The following is a 15,106-nucleotide window of genomic DNA, read 5'->3' on the forward strand; positions in this document are numbered from 1 at the left end:
ATAGAATACTTACATGAATTAATGTTAAACCATAAAGTTTCATAACCGAAATCAATAAATATTTCAATGATCTCCAATAATAATTTTTCTAAATATTTCCCATCGTCTTGAAGTACACCATTGACGTGTTCCAATACTTTATGTTACGATATAATTCGAGGCAGTAATAAATTATTGAGTTAATTTTGTTTGGTACATCACACAAGATTTATTAAATTGATTACTCATTTTATTAACGTCAAAATAAGTCGTCAATATTTATGTAACTATTGATTTAAAAATATATTGGTCTATATATAGAATCAAGTACGTCATTGTTATTTTGATATTTGTGCCCTGAAAGAAAGTTCAATACAGTGAAAGAATTATTTTTTAATTTTTTTATATTTATTTGAAATTTGAAATGTACTATGTTATTATGTACCATGCACATTGAAATAGTAAAAGTTGAAGCAAAATCATATATCGTGTGATAAAACGAATGGAATAATTTTAAATTGCGTCTTCTCAAATGAATTGTGCTTTGGCGTCATTTGCTTCCGTGACTTGTCAAAATTTTAACTAACTAATAATAATTACTTTAAAATAATTATTAAATACAATTCTGATTAATTATTTGAAAATAGCAAAATATTTTATGTGCAAAATTTATTTCTTGTGATATTTTTATATTTTTGCGATATAATGCGAAGGAATTTTCACTGATTTTTTGTTTAAAATCGAGAAAAAGATAGTAAATGCATTAAAATTAATATTTGGACATCTATATAAGTAGGAGGAGAAAAAATATACATTGTTAGGGGTATGCACCTATTCGTAATATTGATAAATAAATATTATTATAAATGTAACAACATATATTTCTATAGATGTGAAAACTCATTCTTGAATATATATTGTGACCCTATATTTAACTTTCTATAGGGTAAGTTATAGCAATCGCCAAAAAATCGAACAAGAAATTTTTTATATATCTATGGCGGAATGAACACCATATGAAGTTGAAGGACGTCAATTGATGACAATGGCGGAATGAACACCATATGACAGATGTCAGTTGAATAACGTCAATTGATGACAAAACTAAATTATATTGGGCTACGTTGATTCGGATCTGGCATCAAGCAAGCTATAACGATCTGATTGTTTTTATACGATCGAATATTATTTTCGCGCTTTTTAAAACGATCGAAAATATTGTATCGAGTTTTTTGCCAACGAGCGTTTTCTCGTGAACGAAATTTAGATTTGATTTAATGTAATATCAACATCTTTATCAATTGAGACATTAATAAACAGTCATTATCGAGTTGAAATAAAATTATTGCGATTTCATTCAAGAATTAATTAATTAATAATATATGGCCCACCAGCGCCATAATTGGTGACTCCGAACGTGTAAGTGAAATCATTAAGCAAGAGACATTCTCAACGTCTTAGTACCCATAATTGGTGACGTCAGACGGAGAAAGAAAAACACTTGTCAAATACAAGTAAATTAATAAAGGTAAATTATACCAATTTTTATCAACATGTCGACTCGATCTACGTCCGTCAATGACGAAACAGCGCTCAACAGATCTCTGATCGATCTGGATCACGAGGCGATCTTTAACACGAGCAGTCCTCGTGTTTCTGAACATGAACATGACAGTTATGCTGATCAATACAATATAGCAGCATTTAACAATCACCGTCTCACTCCATTCAATGGAGATTCTCCAGACCTATGGTTTTTAGTTATTGAACATGAGTTTCAGTCTGCTAGGATCAGGAGTGACAATACTAAGTACACAGCAGTACTCAAAGCCCTAGACTTCGAGACACTGCGCCTCATCCAGGATGTCCTCCGTAATCCACCAATGACAGGCAAATACGAATATATCAAAAACACTATATTAAGCAGAATGTCTGAATCTAGAGGTAAGCAAATTGACAAGCTATTAAAAAACTTAACTCTAGGAGAGAAGAAACCATCACAGCTCCTACGAGAAATGATGAATTTGGCTAAGGGAGAGGTCAGTGAAGACATCATAATTAAATTGTGGTCAGAACGCCTGCCACACCATATTCGGCCACAATTAATAGTTTCTCGCCATCTTGGTCCGGAAGCCCTGGCGGAAGTTGCCGATATTTTAGTCGATCACTGTAGCCCCACATCACATGTGATGTCCACAACACACAAGTCTTCAGTAGAACAGAGACTGGACCGCCACGAAACTCTTCTTATGTCATGCGTCCAGGAAATCAAGGAACTAAAGGCAATGTTGAACACTGAAAGACAGAGAAATGATCAGCAAGAATCACAACTCAACCAGTCAAGATCAAGAAGTGAACAACTCAATCAGTCAAGTTCTAGAAGTGGTTCTCGACATAGGTCCAGGACACCTTCACGTGGATCGGTTTGCTACTATCATTACAGATATGGGGAGAAGGCCACAAAGTGTGAAGAGCCCTGCCTCCTTAAATCTCTAAACCAGTCAAAAAACTTACTTCACCGTCATTAAGTGGAGCTTGCCATGACGGTGAAGTAAATTCTGTCTGCTCTGAGCTCCGTCTTCATATATCAGACAGAAAGACGGCAATCCAATTTCTTATAGATTCAGGATCAGTTATATCCATTTTACCAGCTCAGAAGTTTGCCGATGGTCATCCTAAGGAAGAGTTAGTTCTATTTGCAGCAAACTCTAGCAGAATATCCACGTATGGAAAGAGAACTCTGGAGCTGGATTTATCTTTACGCAGAAGCTTTAGCTGGCAGTTTGTTGTTGCCGATGTAGCCACAGCCATAATAGGAGCTGATTTCCTAAGCAACTACAATTTATTAATAGACTTGAAGGGTAGAAGATTGATTGATTCGACTACAGGCCTTACCTCTGATGGAAAGGTACTCAAGGCACAGCAAGTTAACATCTCCACTGTCAACCCGGCAGAGCCCTTCAAGGATTTACTGGCACAATACATCGCAATAACAAAGCCACAGGTAACCACCAATAATAAATCATCTCTTTTTGCCCACAGGATAACCACAACAGGTCCACCATTAGCTTCCAGATTCAGGAAGATCTTCGGAGAAAAGGCTGTTGCAGCCAGGTCCGAGATACAAGATCTCCTGAATAGGGGCATTTTGAGGCCTTCCAACAGTCCATGGGCAAGCCCTATTCACATGGTTCCCAAAAAGAATGGCACATTCAGAATGTGTGGAGACTACAGGAGGCTGAACGCAAACACGCTGCCCGACAGGTATCCTCCACCATTAATACAAGATGTATTCAATAATCTTCATCAAAAAGAAGTATTTTCTACAATAGATTTAGAAAAAGCTTACCACCAAGTACCCATGCATGAAGAGGATATACAAAAGACTGCAATTATCACACCATGGGGACTCTTCGAGTATCTACGTATGCCATTTGGACTCAAAAACGCTGCCCAGACATTCCAGAGGTTTATCAATCACATATTCCAAGATTTTAATTTTGTTTTCATTTATATAGACGACATCCTGGTAATGTCGACTGATATGAATGAGCACCGTCGTCATCTTCAATTGGTTTTTGAGAGGCTACAGGAATATTCTCTTACAATAAACTTAGAGAAATGTGCCTTTGGAAAAGATGAAGTTAACTTCCTCGGTTACAAACTGAGTGCTGCAGGATATTCTCCTTCACCAGACCGAGTAGAGAAAATTATTAATTATCCAAAACCTTCGACAGTTATAGAACTCAGAAGATTTTTGGGAATGGTAAACTATTATCGTAAATCAATACCCAAGGCAGCAAATATACAAGCACCACTTTATGAGTATGTGAAGTCCTCAGTTAAAAACGACAAGACTCAAATTGAATGGAATGACAATTCATTATCAGCATTCAGCAAGCTGAAGGAAGCTCTAGCAAATGCAACTCTTCTTCATTTTCCTTCAAGTATAGCAAATATTAATTTAATTACAGATGCATCCACAACAGCCATTGGAGCAACTCTGGAGCAGGAAGAAAATGGTGCATGGCACCCTATAGGTTTCTTTTCCAGAAAGCTCACAGCTACTGAACAGCGATATTCAACTTACGATCGCGAAGCTACTAGCCATCTTTGCGGCTTTAAAGTATTTTGAATATCTATTAGAAGGAAGGCACTTTATAATCAAGACAGACCACAAGCCAATCACACACGCATTTCAACAAAAACTGGAGAAAGCATCAGATCGTCAGCGACGGCAGCTAGAATACATATCACAGTTTTCCACTGATATTATATATGTGAAGGGTGATCAGAACGTTGTTGCTGATGCGTTGTCCAGGATCAATGCCATTCAAATGCCATCAAAGCTAACCGAAGAGGAAATTTCGCAAGAACAGAGTAAGGACGTTGAAATGCAAACTATATTGAACGGCAACACCTCTATTAATCTTCAAAAATTGACATTAGGGGGGTATCCAGTTTATTGCAACAGGCAAGATAATTGTGTGAAGCCCTACCTTCCACAAAGTCTTCGCAGAATTGCTTTTGACATTGTACATGGAAATGCACACCCAAGCATAAGGATTACTTCAAGGGAGTTGCGAAGAAGGTATGTGTGGCCTGGGATTGGTAAAGACGTCACCATGTGGGCACGTCAATGCATTCCTTGCCAAAAATCCAAAATTCATAAACATAATCACCTCACTCCTATCCATATTCCTATTCCTGAAAACAGATTTTCGCATATTCACATTGACATAATCAAATTACCGAATATTAATGGATATCCTTATTGCCTAACAATCATCGACAGATTTACAAGGTGGCCAGAAGCTGTTCCTCTAAAGGACATTTCTGCAGACACGATTGTCCAAGCCCTATTTTCAAACTGGATATCAAGATTTGGTACACCATGTGTGATAACATCCGACCAAGGATGCCAGTTTGAATCAGCTATATTCAAATCATTAATGAATGCAATAGGTGCTAAGAAAATACGGACAACGGCATATCACCCTCAGTCCAATGGCCTAGTTGAACGCTGGCATAGAACTCTGAAAGCAGCTTTAATGTGCTCTCCTGAGCCTTGGATCGAAGTATTACCTGTAGTCTTACTAGGTTTACGTTCTTCATACAAAGAAGACCTTAAAGCATCTCCTGCTGAGATGGTTTATGGAACCACATTAAGACTACCAGGCGAATTTTTCACAACTAAAGAACTGTCATCCGATCCACAAGCATTTCTGGACTACCACAGAAGAATAATGCGGGATATTAAACCTACAGCCACAGCTCATCATAATAAAGCCAATATGTTTGTGCTTAAGGACATAAATACATGCACTCATGTATTTGTAAGATCTGATCATATTAGAAAACCACTTGAGCCTCCATATAGTGGACCATATGAAATTATAGAAAGAATTTCAGACAAAGTGTTCAAAATTTCTATGGATGGTACTGATAAGAACATATCGGTTGACAGACTAAAACCAGCATACACAGTTAAAATAGATAACAGTCAACCAAGCTCATCTCAAGAATTTAAATCACATAACTTGGAGTTATCGATTGACCCTCCAAAAAAGATGAAGCCTAAAAAAGTCTCCTTCAAATTTTAATAATCAAATTCATTTATTTTTACCGGATACCTCTTTTTCTTTTGAAGGGGAGTTATATGGCGGAATGAACACCATATGAAGTTGAAGGACGTCAATTGATGACAATGGCGGAATGAACACCATATGACAGATGTCAGTTGAATAACGTCAATTGATGACAAAACTAAATTATATTGGGCTACGTTGATTCGGATCTGGCATCAAGCAAGCTATAACGATCTGATTGTTTTTATACGATCGAATATTATTTTCGCGCTTTTTAAAACGATCGAAAATATTGTATCGAGTTTTTTGCCAACGAGCGTTTTCTCGTGAACGAAATTTAGATTTGATTTAATGTAATATCAACATCTTTATCAATTGAGACATTAATAAACAGTCATTATCGAGTTGAAATAAAATTATTGCGATTTCATTCAAGAATTAATTAATTAATAATATATGGCCCACTAGCGCCATATATCTTTACGTTTCAAAGGTTTCTGAACATTTTGGCATACCTTACAATAAGAAAAAATTGATGTATGTGTGTGTGTGTGCGGATACAAATTTTCGTCGACGATTTCAGGAACACGAGTCAACCGATTTGAATAATTTAAAAAAAATCGATTCGTATTGATAAGGAGACGTGCTGATTAATTTTTGGTAAAGGCAGGTCAAGCCGTTTCGAAGATACGGAGCAAAAAGTGCCAAAAATAGTAATTGATTTTTGAAAGAACGGAGTGTCTGATTAGTATGATTCAAAAATTTATTTATTTGTATAACGAAATGAAGAACTGATGAAATTTTTGGAAAGGCACGCCCAAAATCGGCGTCGTTTCGGCGATCCAATAAAAAAAATGAAAATAAATGCCATTTTGCCGACAAAAATGATCATAAGACATTTGCACATCAAATTATCACACATTTTATAGATATTTCAATAATAATAACAGATTTTGTTCACTGTTCTATGGGTTCCGTACCAATGTTTATACGTTATACTGCGGCGCGGCTCCCACGCGCTTTGATATTTGGTTTTTACGCAGCTAACGTATCGCGATTGCTTTGAAAAAAAAAGTTCAAAATATCTTAAAGTATAAAAAAATTAAATCTTTCTAAAAGCTCAATTATTTGCAAAAATTTTAAAAATCTCAAAATAGGTTATTTTTTAGGGTTCTAAAAGAAATTTTTGGTACGGGAAGTACCAGCAATTTGCCTTAAGGCACGATGCCCTGCACCACTAGTCTATACTATCTTTACATATGTTCTATACTATCTTTATATTTATTCTATATTATCTTTGATATATGTATATTCTATACTATCATCTGTTTAAATATATATCTTATTCTATCCATTTTTCTTTTTTGCTCCTTAAAACTAATTCTTCTTCAACCATCATTCTTCTTTTTTTCTGAAAATGTGCTTTTCTTAAATTCTAATCTTGGTTTTCTTCTTATGTACTTCTAACTTTATTCAAATTTATCTCAAAAATTTAAATTCTATTTAATTTCAAAATAATTTTTAAATTCTACTTTTTACTTCTATTTCTATGCAATTTCAAATCAGCAGTTCAAATTCTATTCAATTTTTATGTAATTTCCAAAAATCGATTCCAGGATCGCCGGCGTTTGAGTCGGGCACGCTACTGACTGAGCCTTTCAATTTTGACAAATACTAAAAAAATGTATTATTATTACTTATTACCATAAATAACATATTTATCCATTCACTGATTAAGAAAGAATTCAAGTTCGTCATTGTTTTGAATTTAATGTCATCACAAGAATCGTAGTTATCTATTTACACATTAATTTAATAACACCATCATTGACGCTAATGAACAAATTTGTTTATAAATATACATCGGTTATCAATAATACCTACACATTTGAAATAAGTCTCAATGAATAATATTTTGTAAACAAATTCATTGCTGGTTGTTATATTTATTGATTATTGCTGTGATAAAGTGGAATAATTGAAAACTATCTTTTGGTGAATTGATTGATTGATTTTTGTAATTGGGTTTGTAGTACTAACTTATAACTTATTCTGTGTTATATTATATTATATTATATATATTATAATTAACAATTTTGATATTGGAGACGAAAAGGTTACCATCGATAAAATTAGATGCGTTAAATTATTAATTGGTTCTTACATAATCACTAATTGGCAAGATTACCATTAGTTACCAATTTACTATTAATTTTGAAATGTTACCATCAATAAAATTGGATGCACTAAATTATCAATTGGTTCTTGCATAATCACTAATTGGCAGGATTACCATTAGTTACCAATTTACTATTAATTTTATTATATTACATAGTACAGTTGGTCTGCTAGTTAAACATGCACTAAAGTTTCTATTTCTCCAATCCATAAATTCAATCCATTTATCAATCATTTAAAATAATAGTGCGAATAAAAATGTCACATAATTCTTGTCGTGAAATTAAATTTTATAGGAATGCAGTAATATTGATATTTTTTTGCATATATGGTTTTACTTTGCATTTTTCTCTCGTAAATAATAGATATATCATTTAAACGTTCATTTTCAGAATAAAACCGTAAGCGGTGAATAATAAAAGTCCTTTAAATTTATATCAGTTTCGTTCCGAATGGAATTTTATACGATTTCCGTTTATTGCATATAAAATATTTTATTCGAACTATTATTCTGAATTTAATTTAATGACAGCTGTACTGTCGGATATAGTTTCAACTGAAACTTCTTCACTTCAAAAATTTCTACTCAAAAAATTGGATCATGAAATAAAAAAAAATTTGAGAATATGAACTCAAAATTTAGAAATCTCAATATGATACAAAAAATATTAATAAAAAAATGGCTATTACAAAATCGGGGTTCGTAGCAGGAGGGTAAAAATTTAGGGCTTTAGTTGATTGAGGAGAATGAATTATATTTAGAAACACTGTTTAGATAAAACGTTCTGAGAAAATTTAAACAAGACAATTTATTTTTTTATCAAAATAACGGATCTTCAGTGTCTTCAATAATAATAATAATTAACTTTCCGTAGGGCAATAGTAATCGCAAAAAAATCGAAAATGAAAATTTTTATATATCTTTACGTTTCAAAACCTTCTGAACATTTTGGCATACCTTAGAAAAAATTTATGTACGTGTGAGTGTGTGTGCGTGTGTGTATGTATGTACGGATACAAATTTTCGTCGACGATTTCGGGAACACGGATGAAGCGATTTGAATAATTCAAAAAACATTCGATTCGTATTGATAAGGAGACGTGCTGATTAGTTTTTGGCGAAGGCAGGTCTAGCCGTTCCGAAGACACGGGGCAAAAAGTGCCAAAAACTTTAATTCCGTTTTTTAGAGAACGGATCGTCCGATTTGAATAATTCAAAAAACATTTTATTTGTATTGAATGCGTGAAGAACTGTGGAAGAACTGTGGAAAAGTGAAGAACTTTGGCAAGGCAGGTGCAACGACTTCGGAGATATGGAGGAAAAAGTAAAAAAATGAGCCATTTGGCGGTCAAAAATAAACATTAGGCATTTGCACATCAAATAATTAGATATTTTATAGAGATTTTAACAATAAGTATGAATTTTGTGTACATTCCTATGGGTTCCGTACCAATGTTTACGCGTTAGACGGCGACGCGGCGCTTGCGCGCTTTGATATTTCGTCTTTATGCAGTTAAAGCAGTACGATTGCTTTGAAAAAAAAAGTTCAGAATTTCCAAAATATTTCAAAATAAATGATTTAAGATGATTTAATATGGTTCGAAATTCTATCAAAAGTTTCAAATCATTGATCAACTCTTATTGATTATTGTTGATTATTTTTAATTACTCGAATTTTGAATTGCGGTACGGGAAGTTCCAGCAATTTGCCTTAAGGCACGATGCCTTATTTGCCTTGAGACAGAATTTGACTTACAGCTAGTTATTTTCAATTAATTAATTAATTAATAATTTAAATAATTTAGCTAAAATTTTTTGAATCATCTCTATTGGCGTGTCTAGTTATTTTATGTGTGAATCAGTACCTCATCAAGACGCTCTATAGATTAAATATTCTACGTATTAATATATTAATATAATATACAAATAGTGCATTATTTTTCCGTCTATTAATAGATCCATATTGTAAATTATTTTCCACTATTTATTTACTTAATTATTCATTGCATCTCGTCTATTACGGTGTGTCAAACGCTTTGACGCAGTCCCTAGAAAGTGTTATTGATGCCTCTAATTGAAAATAAATACGACTCATTATCGAACACTTAAATTATTTGTTTTTCTCATTGTCGAGAAATCTTATTAACATATTTATACATTTAGTTGTGTAGAATTTCAATTCAAATGCGTCACAAAATATGTGTGCGTGACACGGACAAATTTTCCCAAGTTTTTATCTTTATAACCTATTTGTATTCGGTATTTTGGCGGTGGAAATGTAATGAAACTTTTGAAATATTTCTGTTAATGGCTATGTTATAGATTACGTTAACAATAAATGCATTCATAAGTAAAATGATAAAAAAATTACGGATGTGTGTTGTCTACATTTTCAATTTTTTATAATTTTTTAGATCAATTCTCGAAGAATAATTTTAGAAAGATAAAAAAATCTGTAGGTTCGGTCAAGATTTGCTAATAAGCCTTAAATTTGTTAATAATTTAAAAAATAATAATTTTAGAAAACGATATAGGTTTTAAGAAGTGAATAACAACTAATTAAATAGTACCTAATAATTATAATGAGCCATCATCATAATTCTTACGACGTCGCTATCAGGAGATCAATTCATAAAAAAACATATTGTTTCGTTGGTAGTTTTTTCTAGTTTTGAGCTCTACTGAACATAGTTGGATAGCTTTTTGTTTGATGCATATATTTGTTGTGATGTAGTTCGTTTAGTTTGGACAATGTAATTACTGAAAGTCGAATTGGGCCTTTCTGCCCCGCTCTATCCTATTATTCACTAATTATAAATATCTGATTCTTCACGCAAAAAGCGGTCCAGATAATTTAGAATTGTATTCATAACTATTATTGGATAACGAAGTAATAAACTGTTCTTACAAATGTCATATTACTTATTAACTTTCCGTAGGGTAAGTTATAACAATCGCAACAAAATCGAAAATGAAAATTTTTATATATCTTTACGTTTAAAGACCTTCTGAACATTTTGGCATACCTTAGTGTGTATGTGTGTGTGCGGATACAAATTTTCGTCGACGATTTCGAGAACCCGGATGAAGCGATTTGAATAATTCAAAAAACATTCGATTCGTATTGATAAGGACACGTGCTGATTAGTTTTGGGCGAAGGCAAGTCTAGCCGTTCCGAAGATATAGGGCAAAAAGTGCCAAAAACGGTAACTCAGTTTTTAAGAGAACGGAGCGTCCGATTTGAATAATTCAGAAAACATTTTACTTGTATTAACAAGATGAAGAACTGATCAAATTTTTATGAAAGCAGATAAAAATAAGTTAAAAAAAAAATGTCATTTGGCGGTCAAAAATGTTAATTGGACATATGTACATCAAATTATCAGATATTTTATAGAGATTTTAATAATGTGTACACGTTTTGTTTAATTTATTAATCATGAGGGCAGGTCTAGTGGTTTCGGAGATCTAGTAAAAAAAAGTCATTTGGCGGTCAAAATTGAACATTAGACATATGCACATCAAATTTTAAGATATTTTATAGACATTTTAACAATAAGTATAAATTTTGTTTACATTCCTATGGGTTCCGTACCAATGTTTATGCGTTAAACGGCGACGCGGCGCTTACGCGCTTAGATAATTTGTCTTTATGCAGTTAAAGCAGTACGATTGCTTTGAAAAAAGTTCAGAATTTCCAAAATATTTCAAAATAAATTTTTCTTCAAAAAGTCTTTTTTTTTCAAAAAATAGTAAATTTTGTTTCTCAAAAATATAATTTTTTCAGAGTAAATTTTTTTCAAAAATGTTAATCTTTTTTAAAAAAAATAATTTTTGGTACGGGAAGTTCCAGCAAGTTTTGCCTTCAGGCACGATGTCATGCGCCCCACTAGTTTACAACATATTTAGTATACGTGACAAATTGACAATAGCTCGATTTAATATTTAATTTCTATGACAAATTAATCAATACTATAATATTCAAACTATATAATAAGTCACACCATGACATCATACGGTAAATCTATTGTTGTTAGTTATAAAACTATTTTGGTTTAGAATTAACGACATAATTTTATTGTTCTTAATTAAGATGTAACTAGCTGTAAGTGGAATTCTGTCTTGAGGCAATTATGGCATCGTGCCTTAAGGCAAATTGCTGGAACTTCCCGTACCGTAACAAAATGTTCGAGGTATACTGAATGTTTTCAAATAGATTATTATAAATATTGTAACATTGTTTAATATTTAAAAGAATTATATAAACTGAATTGCAAAGTTGAAATTATTTGTTTAAAGTATATTAGAACTATAGTCAGAATTAAAAATAAAATCTGAATTATTTTCGATATACAAAAAATAAAAAAAAAAAAAGTTGAATCAAAATTTGTTTTCCAAAATCAATTATTTTGTTAAGACAAGCAGAAAGTTCTTTGAATCATTTAAATCGGACGCTTAGTTCTCTCAAAAACTGCCATTTTTTACATATTTAGCTCCGTATCTTTGAAATGGCTGGGCCTGCCTTTGCCAAAAACTGATAAACACTTCTCCCAATCATTACTAATTGAATGTTTTTTAGATCATTCAAATCGGATACTCCGTTCTCTCAAAAAGTCGATTTCTATTTTCTGCATTCTTTGCTCCGTATCTCCGAAACGGCTGGACCTGCCTTTGCCAAAAACTGGAAATTTGTATCCATACATACATACACACACACACATCCATTTTTTCTGAGTTATGCCAAAATGTTCAAAAACCTTCAAAACGTCGAAAAATGTAAAAATTTTCAATTCCGATTTTCGGCCCATTACTATAACTACGGGAAGTTAATAATTACTATTATTGTAATTCATTATTTGTGTTCACGTTAAAATTTTATAGTACTATTAACAACATCTTAATTTTTTTTTCAGAATCTAAACGCACAGCGTAATCATGAATCAGAGCCCTCAAGCTCAGCACCACCATTCCTCCTGTTCGTCCGTGGCGACGCCTCCGGCCTTGCTGTCGCCTCGGATCGCCGTGTCGCCGCCGAGCGATCAGCCACCGGCAAGCGCCAGTGCCGCCTTAGCCTTCCAATTCCCGCTGACGGTCGAAGACGGCGGAGGGACGAACGGCAACCACCGCACACCCGCTGGCGGTTGGCGGCGGAGGTTGTCGCGGAATAGACCGCGGAGTTCGTCGGTTAGCCGGTCTACGGATGCTTTAGTGCAGGTTAGAATCATTATAATAGAATAGAAGTTACATTATTAACTTCCTGTAGGGTAGGCTATAGTAATCGCAAAAAAATCGAAAATGAATTTCTTTATATATTTTTACGTTTCAAAGGTTTTTGAACATTTTGGGTGTGTGTATATGTAAGTGTGTGTGTGCGGATACAATTTTGTCGACGGTTTCGGAAACACGGTTCAACCGATTTCAATTATCCAAAAAACATTCGATTGCTGTTGATAAGGAGACGTGCTGATTAGTTTTTGGCATAGGCAGTTCTAACCGTTCCGAAGATATGGGACAAAAAGTGCCACAAGCAGTAACTCAGCTTTTAAAAGAACGGAGTGTCCGATTTCATTAATTCAAAAAACATTTACTTGTACTGGCAAGATGAAGAACTGATTAAATTTTTGGGAAGGCAGGTCCAGCGGTTAAGGACTCTCGATAAAAATAAGTTAAAACTAGCTGTAAGTGGAATTCTGTCTTGAGGCAATTATGGCATCGTGCCTTAAGGCAAATTGCTGGAACTTCCCGTACCGTAACGAAATGTTCGAGAAATACTGAATGTTTTCAAATAGATTATTATAAATATTGTAACATATTATAAGAATTATATAAACTGAATTGCAGAGTTGAAATTATTTGTAAAGTATATTAGAACTATAGTCAGAATTAAAAATAAAATCTGAAATATTTTCGATATACACAAAACTAAAAAACTAAAAAAAAAAAAAAAATTGAACGAAATTTTTTTCCAAAATCAATTATTTTGTTAAGACAAGCAGAAAGTTCTTTGAATCATTTAAATCGGACGCTTAGTTCTCTCAAAAACTGCCATTTTTACATATTTAGCTCCGTATCTTCAAAATGGCTGGGCCTGCCTTTGCCAAAAACTAATAAACACTTCTCCCAATCATTACTAATTGAATGTTTTTTAGTTCATTCAAATCGGATACTCCGTTCTCTCAAAAATTCGATTTCTATTTTCTGTACTCTTTCCTCCGTATCTCCGAAACGGCTGGATCTGCCTTTGCCAAAAACTAATCAGCTCTTTTCCTATCAATAGGAATCGAATGTTTTTTGAACCATTCAAATCGGTTGATCCGTGCGCCCGAAAACGTGGGCGAAAATTTGTATCCATACATACATACACACACACACACATACGCACACACACACACACACACACATCCATTTTTTCTGAAGTATGCCAAAATGTTCAGAAACCTTCAAAACGTCGAGAAATGTAAAAATTTTCAATTCCGATTTTCGGCCCATTACAATAACTTACCCTACGGGAAGTTAAAAATGTCATTTGGCGGTCAATCAAATATGTTTATTGGAAATATGCACATCAAATTATCAGATATTTTTAGATATTTTAATAATTTGTACACATTTTGTTTAAATTTTTTCGGGTTTAGTACCAAGATTTTTAATTACGGTACGGGAAGTTCCAGCAATTTGCATTGAGGCACAATACCATGCACCCCACTAGTCTTAATTTTACGAATTCTTCTTTCTCCTTCTTCTTTCTTCTCTTCTTTTTATGAATCCACCTCTTCCTATCTTCTAGAATCTAGACCCATCTTCTTTCTTCTACCAACTTCCAACACTATTACTTTTTCTTCTAATTCTGTTGAACATTTTCACATGATACTAGGATGTTCCATACTTCTTACACATTTACATTCTTTATATACTAATTACAAGTAGGTTATCATACAAATATTTGTCATTTTTTGGAAAGTGTAGGGAATCGGACATAGCACATGTTACTGCATGAATTCTTCGTTATGATGATTATTAAATCATATAATATATGAAAATTTTAATTTAGTCTGTTTAGATGTGCAATCCTTTCATAAAATCTGTTTTTTCGGGTAAATAGTAAATAAAAAAGTGAATTAAGTTATAAAGGGTAATTTTGTCTGCTGATTAATATTTCTGACAAAATACCAGATCAAAGTTATATACAGTGTTATTTCTGTTAGAAATGTACCCATAAAATTCATATTTAGCTTAGGTTAAATAACATAGGCTATTATTTCGTAAAATCCCTTTAAAGTTAAATATATGACATTGGACCTGTTTACCCTCTATGAACCCTAAGGGGCAAAAAAAAACAAGTGACAAATTTACAAAAAA

At 33.1% G+C, this 15,106-nt stretch overlaps 1 protein-coding gene across 1 annotated transcript; it reads left to right on the top strand.

Moving 5' to 3' along the window:
• Positions 1-1,532: 1,532 nt before the first annotated feature.
• On the top strand, positions 1,533-12,915 carry LOC113386295. Its single transcript, XM_026624083.1, has 4 exons — positions 1,533-2,443; positions 2,509-4,105; positions 4,266-5,315; positions 12,661-12,915. The coding sequence occupies exons 1-4, from the start codon at positions 1,533-1,535 to the stop codon at positions 12,913-12,915; spliced, it is 3,813 nt and encodes a 1,270-aa protein (XP_026479868.1).
• The last annotated feature ends 2,191 nt before the right edge of the window (positions 12,916-15,106 follow it).

This window comes from Ctenocephalides felis, unplaced genomic scaffold (genome assembly GCF_003426905.1).
Source record: "Ctenocephalides felis isolate EL2017-DRISC unplaced genomic scaffold, ASM342690v1 CF-g0.4_SCAFFOLD_03571, whole genome shotgun sequence".
NCBI classification, from domain to species: domain Eukaryota; kingdom Metazoa; phylum Arthropoda; class Insecta; order Siphonaptera; family Pulicidae; genus Ctenocephalides; species Ctenocephalides felis.

What these genes read in the sequence shown, in the direction of transcription:
- LOC113386295 (XM_026624083.1), top strand. Translation starts at nt 1,533, where the DNA reads ATGTCGACTCGATCTACGTCCGTCAATGACGAAACAGCGCTCAACAGA. An exon ending in GCCATCTTTGCGGCTTTAAA is followed by an intron (nt 4,106 to 4,265) that starts GTATTTTGAATA and finishes ATATATGTGAAG; the next exon opens with GGTGATCAGAACGTTGTTGC. An exon ending in ATACATGCACTCATGTATTT is followed by an intron (nt 5,316 to 12,660) that starts GTAAGATCTGAT and finishes TTTTTTTTTCAG; the next exon opens with AATCTAAACGCACAGCGTAA.